This window comes from Pyxicephalus adspersus, chromosome 1 (assembly GCF_032062135.1).
Source record: "Pyxicephalus adspersus chromosome 1, UCB_Pads_2.0, whole genome shotgun sequence".
Taxonomy (NCBI): domain Eukaryota; kingdom Metazoa; phylum Chordata; class Amphibia; order Anura; family Pyxicephalidae; genus Pyxicephalus; species Pyxicephalus adspersus.
In genome coordinates, this window is record NC_092858.1 from 166,023,472 (window position 1) to 166,034,945 (window position 11,474).

The window sequence follows — 11,474 nt, forward strand, 5'->3', positions numbered from 1 at the left end:
AAACTGGAGGTTAGTACTGCAGAATAAAAAAGGGGAACACAGTTCTTGCTATGTAATCGGGAGAGTGCTGTGGCAGCCAGGCATTGTGCTTTTTTACCGGGAGTACACACAGCTACTGATGTACAGCAGACAGCAAAACCAAATGCCGCTGGTTACATTGGAAGAGCTGCGATTTCCCAGTGTAATCTGCAGGACTGAGCTTAAAGTTTGACAACTTAATCCTGCAAAGTGCAGATGTGCAGGAAATGCATGCATTAAAAATGAAAACTTCAGACTGCTGACTGCTTGGTCAGCATTTGTGAAGACCAATGATGTGTTTCTGCTTTCTGTTCCCTTTACAAAAGCAGAGCTCAAAAACCATTAAAGCCGAAACCTGTAAAAATTGCCTGTAAGCTTCCAGATGCAGATCCCAAAATTTCACTTTCAGACTATTTTCTATTGCATCACAGAGAAGTGGAACAAAATCTCACCAAAATAACACCAAAAAAAAATCAAAATGAAAGGAAAAATTTTTTTAAAGAAGTAAAAATTGCTGCTGCATAGCAGGGATTTTTTATTCAGCTAAGAGTTCTTCTTTAAACATATTACATTGCAGTCTGAAATAAGAGCCAGCGGCCTGTCCCTCGCATGACTCCATTTCTCCTGCGCTACCGATCCTCTGACCTCACTCTCCATCCCTCACTCCATAGCAGACAGTAGTTCAGCTGCATACTCCTGCCAAATAAGAAGGCCTAGCACTGCCAAACTCTTTGGTAAAATGCAGGAATATACAGGGCAATTTATTATCAAGCTGACATCATGGGAAGCCCTTGAAACTCCACTCCATACTTTATAATGTGTGAGACATTTCCTCTCTTTGCTCCTCATAAATTGCACCAGTTCAAAGGTTGAGCAATGTGTGTGGGGCAAAGAAATCCAAAGTCAGCAGTGCCATCTAGTGGTGAGAAGGCAAAATGCTGTGAACAGTACAGAGATAACATACATAAAAGATACAACTTACATGGAAATGATCCAATAAAAATATTACAATCTGAATTATTATTACTGCGATACAGACATGGATATCTGTTTAACCCCCCAATTTTTATTTATTTTACATTGTAGGCCTATAATTCACCGAAATATGTCCAATATTTAATACAATTAATAATAAACAATAAATAAATAATAAAAAATCACAAAAAACATTTAAAAAAATACAGAAACATGTCATATAACTGTACAGTAGCATGCATAATATATTTATAATATAACTATATATATATATATATATATATATATATATTATATGAAGATTTTTTTGTATTGGACTCAATACAGCTATTTTTGTATTGAATCCAATACAAAAGTATTTGAATTTCCCGCAGCACGGATGCATGCACCAACGTCACTGGGAAAGCCCAGAAAACATCTCTGCAGTTGCCAGAAGATCGAAGAGGAAGGATGCCGCTCGAGGACCTGCGGGGACCAGCAGGATGCCGGGGGACCCCAACGTAGCAAGGTAAATAGGTTTTTTTCTTAATTTTAGGCGACCCCCGAGTATGATTCAGGATTTCTGATTATAGAATGTAAAATCCACCTGGAGTCACACTCCGGAATACCGCTGGGGGGGGTTTAAATAGTCACATGTGTTAGAAGTTAGTCCAGAGTTGGGCTTTAAATTAGTATTCTATTCGACCTACATTCAACCCATTAGGCCCAACTAAAGCCAAAATGAAAAAGGCAGATTCTCAATCAGGGCGATAAGTATAAAATATAAATATTGACTATGAAACTGAATTTTTCAAATTAAAATAAAAAGCCTATAGTGTAGCTGTGATTGGCTGTCACTGGACCTCTCCTACCTTTCAGTTCATTGTAACAGATTACAGTTTCTAACCTATCCTAAACTCTACCTTTTCATGTAGGCAAGTGATTTCTTCTGTAATGCAGGGATGTTAGGAAATGTAGTTGTCTTTTATTGTTCTTTCTACATTGGATGTCACATAGTCTGATTGACCTCTTTACTGGCTGTTATGGGTATAGGAAGGGCTGTATATAAACAGGGGTGCTGCAAAATGAACAAATCCCTAAGTCTAGATTTGGTAAGGAAGTGTCACCTCTGATGCATATATAGCAAACTAGCACCCAATCTATGCCCAGAATCCCACAAATCAATCCAATATCTCAACAGAATTTATTGTACTAGCCCACTTGGCCCATTAAAGAGATATTCCCTCTTTGCTTCCAAATTCACTTATCAAACTGATTGCTATTAAAATTTGCCTTGTTCAATTTTGGAATAAGTTGGGCTTTATTGACAATGTCACTGGCAAATGTAGATTGTTGATTCTGATTGTAATGAGCATTTCAGCTTTAGAAAGGATAAAAAAAGAGGGCAAAAACCCTGCAATAAATAACTCCATATGTTAGATGCCATAAATGAACATGGAACAGTTCATTTTTACATACAGATTACTTTTGCAGGGATATACAGTAAATGGAGGTATCAAGTCAGAAATGAGAATACTTCCACCACTAGGTGTATATATATATGAAAGTTTTACTTGAACAATTCCTGCATTGACTTCATTCTCCTGGAGCAGAGTTTATCCCATTGGTTGTGTTCACTAAAATTAAATCTACAAGTTGTTTTTAATTTCCAAAATTTATTTTAAAAATACCATTTGTTAAATTTTTAAAAAAGCATCTTAAAGGAATATACATCAAAACATGAAAATATACTTGTCACACACATATATATATATATATATATATATATATATATATATATATATATATATATCAACAGCAGCAGCAAGTACAATGGTGGGGTGATCCATGTGAAGTAGACAATAGTGCGTACCTCTATGGGAAACATATTTCAATTAAAGTTAATTCTTGATTCTGATCACCACTTCAGGGGTATTATGGTGCTTTTCTTCTCTACTTTTAGAAGTCCGGTATATAAAACAAAACCTACCCAACTTTATGCAGATGGTGTTTTAGAACTTGCAAAATAATTCTAAAAATGGAGGTTAGAAATAAAGATAAACTTCTCATCACTGATTGCTTCTGCTAGAAGAGGAACCATAGCAAATCACATGACACGATTTTCTTGGTGGGAAAGGACAAGATATTTTTTGTTTTTGTAATGATGTGCATGAAAAAAACAGTGAGAGATACAGGATACAAGAGTTGGTTTCCCAGCAGTCTTCGCTGGACAGTAGTGGCACAGGCAGCTGGAGAGTTAAGTGTCGCATTCTAAAACGAAGGACCAAATGTAAATACCTGCAGTATGTAGGACGAATGTCTGTTAATACTGGCCACTGCTTATCACTGAAATTTTCTTATTCCTTTCAATGATAAGTGGTATAAGGTCAATGTTGCTTGATGCCGGCATGTAGTGTAACCACCATGCAACTGCTACAAAATATTGGTGTGATCTAGTGTTCTCCCCAGCCCCTTTTAGCTGGGCGCACCACCCGGCACATTCAGGTACCACTGATTATGCTCACTGAAAATAAATCTACAAGTTGTTATAAAATTATAAAAATTGTATTAGGAATACATTTTTTGTTAAATATCTATAAAATTATCTTAAAGGACTATACAGTAAAACATGAAAATATACTTGTTACATATGTTCATCAAGAGCAGCAAGTACAATACCAGTGTGGTGGTCCATGTGGGGTAGATAAGAATTCACATCTGTAATTTCATGAAAGCTTTTTACAATTTCTACATCCTGCAGGCATTTACATAAGGTCATTTAAAGATGTTACACAGTCTGTATTCAACTGGTTGTGTTTGGATGGTTACAAAAAAGTTGGGTCACAATATAGGGGCCACCACTCACCTTCAACGTCTTCCCACCCAACTTAAAAAAATATGGGGAGAATATTGTGATCTAACAATGTGAAACAGTATTAAAACTATTATAGTTGATGGGTGTCATTGTTCACTGTTATTTTCTTCATTACTATGTAGTGCAAGCAAAAAAACGAGGTTGTGCTGCTCATCCTGGAGATGAAACACGATGACTTGGAATTCATCCAGATGATTGTGTTCGGCTCTGAAATATGACCATATACACACACACGACACACACACACACACACACACAGTCTATAGTGACAGGAAGTCCATGTTCTGTAAAAGCTTGTCTGAACATTGCAGAATCCCCAGTTCTTCCAGTCGTAATGCTTCTACTAAGGCAAGGTGACGGTTTGTTGTGTGTTCACTTTTCCAAGCAGATATCTAAAAAAAATTTTTATATATATTAGAACAAATGGGAATTCTCCCTAAACACACAGAAGCCCTCCTGTCGAAAACCATTGATCAATTTAGCATACAGTAAATATTGTAAACAAGCTGTAAAACACATGTGCAAATACAGCTCCACTCACTACATATGCGTATCTCAAAAACTCAAAATCAGTAAAGTTACCCTTTAGGAGTTTCTACTAATATTTCTCTGCTTGCGACTTGCTTATGTCAAGCCAATATACTACATAAGTAGCCACTTGTTCAAAACGAAACCATTCTCTTTTATAGTGTACCTAAACTCAAAATTTTTACTTTACATAAAAGAGTAGGCAACCCTTTTATTTAAAGTAAAAATGTTATTTTAGGTTTTTTATTTTTTTTTAAAAAAGAGTGCAGCATCGCCCCCTTAATTCACAATCGTCTAGGCCAGGGGTCAGCAACCTTTACTATCAAAAGAGTGACGAAGGTAAAAAAACATGGAAGAAGAGAGGAGAATATGTCGGCACCCAAAGCTCCCTCTGCGCTGGGCCGAAGACGGACACTAGGACAGCGCAGAACCAGAAGGAAGAAATCTCCTGACAGACAGACAGATTTGCGGGATTGAAGGTAAGTGTGATTTTATTGTTTTAGCTTTACTTCCACTTTAAGATTACACACAAGCCAGTCCAATGAATAAATCAATTCTTGCAGCTGCTTATTTTGGTATAGATTCCTCACCCTCAGTTGACCGATATTCAAAATAAGATGTTTGCATAAACAATTGTCATGTCAATATATTAGCACTACATGATGCAGTAACAAAGAGAAAGCATAATTCCATCACAAATGCATGCACTTACTATTGACACATACATGGAACAGATCAGTTCATGAACTGATCAAAAAAAGTTATTGTACAATAAATTTTAACTTAAAAATTATAATTCACAAGGCACATTTGGGATCGTAAGAGAAATGTAATAATGCTGTATGACATACCAGGACCACCATGAAGCAGGGACAAAAGGAATATCTGTATCAGGCAACCACCAAAAGAGTTTGACTTTTTTAATTCTGGAACTTTTAGACATAAGGGGGGAGGTCCAGGAAGTTTATCTTGTATGGGGCCTAAAAATTTCTGATGGTGGCCCTGTGACATACATTAGGCAACAGATCCTTACATTGGGCCGGATTTATGAAAGCTCTCCAAGGCTGGAGAGGATACACTTTCAGCAGTGAACCTGGTTGATCCAGCAAGTTTGGAATTTATTTCTTCAGTCATTTTCTATTTGCTAGCAAATGTTTTGAATCCTAGACCAGATCCATTCCAGGTTTGCTGATCACCCAGCTTCACTGATAAAAGTGTATCCTCTCCAGACTAGAGAGCTGTCACATATCAGGCCCACTGACTTGAATAAAGGCCTTTAATAGTTGCCAAAACCCGCCAATCGTTCATGGCTGGATCAAAATAGTGAGAAATAAAACTGTATGGAATTTTAATAATGTGTGTAAATCCAACCTTATTTTAGACCTAGTGATATGATCATGGGTCTCCATGCATTTCTATGCAATGCAACTGGGTCATGGCAGGTGAGCTGCTATTCACAGAACCCTTAATACCCCCTAATAGCATTCATGCAAGCAGTGAGCAGGCTCCTTCATTCAAATATAAAAATGTCTTTATAAGTAGATGTCGATCTGGAGAAATTAGCATTTTCAGGGAAACTGCATTTGCATAGGTAGGGCCCATGTAATGATCAGCCTTCATTTTAAAATTAACTGAAATGCATTTATGAAGAAGGGTGGAAATGGTCAATCAGGCTGAGGAGAGTGTTGGATGAAGCTGGACATCCTTCAGCCAGGAAATGAGTTGGGCTCTATCTGACTTGCTACAGCTTCTAATGCACATTGTGAGCAGCTTACAGTATGTTGTGAAATCAGAGTTTAGGTACAAGAGAGGAGCTCTAGAACTGTACAAGACTGAAGGGAAAGCTGGAGGTCAGCTTTCATGTCAGCCCTGCAGATTTAGTAAATGCCATGCTGATGAACTAAAGGGTTAATATTTTATTAGCCAAATGCCACTTGAAGCAAATTGCTGTATTCCAGCATCTGCCTGACTCACCTTCTGTAGAGCCTGTGAGGTCTGTTCTAGTAATTGTTGGCAAATCTTTCTCACAAGTTCCATACAGCTCTGCTCCTTGGATTCAGACACAAAACTTCCCAGAAGAACTTTCTTCCAGTATGTGCTAAAACAACAAAGAGATGACATTCAAGAAAAGCAACACTGAAAGCCTGCCATGGAAAGATTTTATATTTCATTTCATTATATTTCCTGAAAATTGTCCCTTAAAGCTGCCCTCCAACCTTCCCTTCAGTCTTGCATGATTGTACTCCAATGTTCTTTAATGTTTACATTTAAATGTTCACACTTTGAGCTTCTCAAAATGTAAATTAGAAGCTGCAGCAAGTCAGATAGAGCCTGGCTCATTTCCTGGCTGAAGGACTTCCATTATCGTCTAACACTTTCCTCTTCAACCTGTCCATTGCATGCCCCAAATATTTTATTGCATTGTATTTCTTTCAATCATTAAGGTGCAGCATCATACGTAAGCATTAACTGTCTGCTTGCAAATACTGCTGCCCGGGAACCCCCATTCATCTAGGCAAGTGTTTCTTAATCTTTTTAGCATGGGGGAACACTTGAAATAACGTTCAGGTCTTAAGGAGCCCCTTCTACAATTACTATATCTATAGATCACACTAAATTAGAGTGGTGGTCAATGGGAAGAATGCCTCTTACATTGCTGGTTATTGGGAAGACTGTCACCCTTACAGATAGCCTAAAAGATCATTGGTGTCATTTAAACTGACCTGAGAGGCACAAACTGCTCACTGCTTATGGAACCTCAAGCAATCTCTGGAGGAACCCTGGTTCATAAACATTGCTCTAGACTGACACCCACACATCAAGGCATTTTATTATTTGTTTAACTCAAATTTCAAAAACCTCTTAAGAGCAATACAGAGCCAGGGTAGGAAGGTATGTACAGCACCTTTCTATCCCTTCCCACCAGCAATGATCTGCCCACAATCCACCGAAAAAGTACAGAGTGCCATTTTTAAAATGTTTAGATTTCTATAAATTCATAATTAATCTACCACTGTCCCTAGTGTTGGAAAGTTAAATAAAATGACATTTAAATGTGTGATTTTTTTTAACCAATAATAGATCTGGGGGTAATAATATTTAGATATAAACATTGCATTTCTAGCAAAACTGTGGGCTGGGTTCCTCTGTCAAACAAAGGTAATAAAAATTCAGAATTCATCCAATGACTACATAAAAGACTACATGCACAATCTGTACAGCAGCCGCAATTATTCCTCAATAGAGCAAAGAATGCACATGCACAGAAAGTGGTGCTGTGCATGTGCAGCAATCATTCTAGAGCCCAGTGGCTGTTGGCTGGCTACACTGCATGTGTAATAAAGATGGTGGTGAAGACATGGAGGCTGGATAAAAAGTCCAGAAGAATGAAAGCTTTAGATGGACTTCACTGAAGGGTCAGCGTGTATTTCATAGATGTCACGTAGGAAGAAGCTCCAAATTTCCCCTCCAACCCAAACACCTGAAGGGAGCCCTTAACAAAATGTTTATGCTTTAGCGGCATTTAACTATATATACACATATGCACTTACAGTTTTCATAGTCATATTACACAAAGGACAATGTTCACTCCTGATGTGAAGGATTGGATATGCAGTTGATTCAACAGCTGGCTGATTGTAGGCAAATGATTTTGGGTTTTTTTGATCTAACAAGAGCAATATTCTGTTTTTCTAATCAGAGCTACTGATTGGAAATGTTCTATTATTTGACAAACTTGACTCATGTAGTCTAGATCAACAAGTCCAATCTGACATAATTGCACATGTGTCAAACAATAAAGCAATTCAAACCAAGGGCTCTCATCTGTCCTGTAGTTCACCCAATCCCTAAATTATGATTGGAAGAGCAGAATATTGTGCATGTGAGTGAGCTCTGTTTCAGACTTCCAATGGTTCAATCAGACAGGTGGCCTAGCACAAAATTTGCTATGGATTTACTCATGTGCAATCACCTTTAGTTCCCCTGCAAATTCCACAAACCTTTGTAGATTCTGCCAGTAAAATCATCTATTTTGTGATGGTATGATGGTGTTAAAATAATGCTCCACCATTCCTGAATTCAGGGGGAAGTACCTGAAAACTGGAGTTGTATTTTAAACAGGAAACAGAACCTGAGCATGTGTTCAGCAAATATGTCTGCCTTTACTTGGACAAACTAAGTGTTTTTCAACCATGGTTTCTCCAGGGGTTGCTAGGGGTTCCTTGAGCAATGAGCAGTTTGTGCCTCTCAGATCAGTTAATACTGACACCCATTACCTTTTTGGCAATCTGTAAGAGAGACTTTCTTTCCAATGCACTGCAATATAAGAGGCAGACTGACAACCACACTAATATACTGGGAGCTGAGGATATATTATTATAGCAGAGGATTCTCTGAAGACCTAAAAGTTAAAAGGGTTCCCCCATGTCCCCAAAAGTTTGAGAAACATTGAACTAAACTGTTTGGAAACCTTTCCAATGAACAGTATTTTAACCTACCTCCCATATGCCCTATTTTATTTGGAAAAATATACCATTACAAGTAGTTTTATATATTTCATGAGTCATTATATATTTCACGGACATTAAGCAAACATAGGATTCCCTCCTACCCTGGTGGTTGGGTGAAAAAGGCCAGAGAAGAAGAAAAAGAAAGGAAGAAACAAGAACATGTCACATTACTCTGTTGAGCTTCACTCACTTCATGTCAATGGACAGGTGAAACGCTTGTTTAACTTACTCTAAAAATTCATGTTCCTTTAAAAGTGACCATTTCTTCTGTAACTGTTTGTCTGTGCTGGATAAAAACTGAAGCATGACATCTAAAAAGTGGAAAACAAAAATGTAAGGCAAGTTAAAAATAGGGTTTTGTCTGTAACAACTAAAAAGACTGCAGAACTTCAACAGTCCGTTGAAACAGATTAGTTTTTAATTTTTTTACGGTCCCCCTTTTGTATTGCATTGTATATTGCTCAAACCTTGTGCACTTTTTTGGTTTCTGTTAGTTTTAAACAGAAAAGAATGGATCTTTTTTTTTTTTTTATTCTTTTTTGATTTTGGTGCAGACACACTGGAGGTCTTACAGTGTGTGTAAATGCAATGGCTGTGCACTTATATTGTATGTATGTATGTATGTATGCAGTGTATATATAAATGTATATACACGCTGTATAGTTCACAGTTATGCTAGGAATACAGCATTCCTGTTTATTTCATATATAAATATATAGTAGTAGATTGATAGACCTGATACTGAACTCAGAGGATATTTTGCATTATCTACCTCAATTTCCCTGGAAAAGGGATCAAAGAGCCTGGATAGGACCAAGCATAATTGGGTTGTTGCATAGTTGCCGTTTATTATTTAGGATTTAGGCCTGGAGTGTGGTGGAATGAATGGGTGGGACAGGCACTCCATCCCTCTTCCAGTCCAGACATTCAGAATAGCTTTGGTGCACCTGCCTGATAATAAAAGTAGGACTTGTCTTTGAGACGGGGGGGGGGGTTCCAGCCAAAAGCCAGGTTTCTCAGGTAGACGGGCTATGTGTAACCTGAATGCTGGGAGAGCCCAGGAGGTCTCCCAAAGTTTAGGTCTCAGGGACTAAAAGAGAGCCAGAAGCCAAAATTTGCAAGGGAAAACCCTGGAAGATTGCTTGCTTAGGTTGATCATGTAAATGTTGATGTAAATAAAAGTTAGGTTTTGTAAATAAAAGTGGGTACTACACCCTGAAAATAATGTGAAATCTGAAATACCTCTCTGCAGTGAGTGCCTTGGAATCGAATATTCCCTTAATATATATATTATATGTATACATACACACACATAGTTCTGAACTAATTGATAGTTGGGGCAGCAGATTCAGCAATCTGCAAATTGGGCCTGATTTAATAATGATCTCCATAACTGGAGAACATACACGATCATGGGAGAACCTGAATATTCAGGTAAACCAAGTTGACTAGATCACTCAGGTTCTCCCATGATAATCTATCATCTCCAGTCTTGGAAAGCGTTAATAAATCAGACCCAATGTGTACAGACAGCAGATATAACAGCTTGGCAGATTGGCTACTATAGAAATTTTTTTCCACTTTCCTGTAATTTTCATTAGCAGCTTCCATGTGTATTGGCCAGAAGCTCCAGCCCTAGCACACACTTACCTCTAGTCACATAGACACTCCGATGGGGATTATTAGATGCCACAAATCCATATTCCAGCAGGAGACGTTGGTTATCATGATGTCCATAGCAAATAAACACTTGGTCATATTTCCTATACGGAACTTTAGTTCTGATCTCATAACATCGGACTTCCTCATTAAATGCAGCATCCACCTGAATTATAGAAAGATGATTAATGCAGATGTTCCATAAACGTGTCCAATTACTAAATATAACAAAGGCTGTATACATTGATCAGCCACAGCAACATCCGCTGTAAAAAACATTATACTTTTTAAATAAAAAAGAATGGTTGGTATACAAGCAATGGAAATAAGCGAGATCCTACCTGCACCCCTGGGCTGTGATTCAGCAAATCTAAGAAAGGTGCCAATGCATACACATCGGGTTCAGAAGAAAAGCAGTCTCTCTTTGCGTGTTTCATATACACTGTGCGCGTATTGACTGTGCACCAAGCCCACCGTACAGCATCATAGCTCAGGATGTTTTCCATGTTCTCCTGATACAGCGGCTGCAGTGATCTTACGAAGGACAAATGTGATGAGTAGAATTCCTGAAGAATGGTCCTCTGCTGTACGGCTCTCTGTCTGATGGGTTCTGGAAGCAGGGTGACTATCTCTGGTTCCCAATATACAGGGCAGTCATAGCTGCTGGGTAAAACATCTATATATGGCTTCCATGGTGACTGGTCACCGGCATATCTCTCTGTGATTAGGAAAGTACATAATGCCAACAAAGGGGAGATAGGGGGGCACCACCTAAACAAAAGTAAAACATTTTCAGTAAACATGTAGTTTGAAATGTACTTATGCTATGAAGTAAAGTCTCCAATACAACCATGAAGGCATTCCAGTAGTAAGTAGGGAGGAGGCCCTATGTATTTCAAAGACATAAGGCCTGACTTATTAAAGCTCTC

The 11,474-nt window shown here is 38.1% G+C and overlaps 1 protein-coding gene across 1 annotated transcript in view; it reads right to left on the reverse strand.

Annotated features, from left to right (window-relative positions):
• Positions 1 to 2,640: 2,640 nt before the first annotated feature.
• Positions 2,641 to 11,474, reverse strand: part of SETD4 (SET domain containing 4) — a 15,271-nt gene continuing 6,437 nt past the window's right edge. The window contains exons 8-12 of the mRNA XM_072420300.1: positions 10,887 to 11,316; positions 10,537 to 10,711; positions 9,116 to 9,197; positions 6,350 to 6,473; positions 2,641 to 4,239 (exon numbers count right to left, since the gene is read on the reverse strand). Coding sequence (XP_072276401.1) covers positions 4,108 to 4,239; positions 6,350 to 6,473; positions 9,116 to 9,197; positions 10,537 to 10,711; positions 10,887 to 11,316 — 943 coding nt within the window. The 3' untranslated portion in view covers positions 2,641 to 4,107. The remainder of the gene's footprint in view (positions 4,240 to 6,349; positions 6,474 to 9,115; positions 9,198 to 10,536; positions 10,712 to 10,886; positions 11,317 to 11,474) is intronic.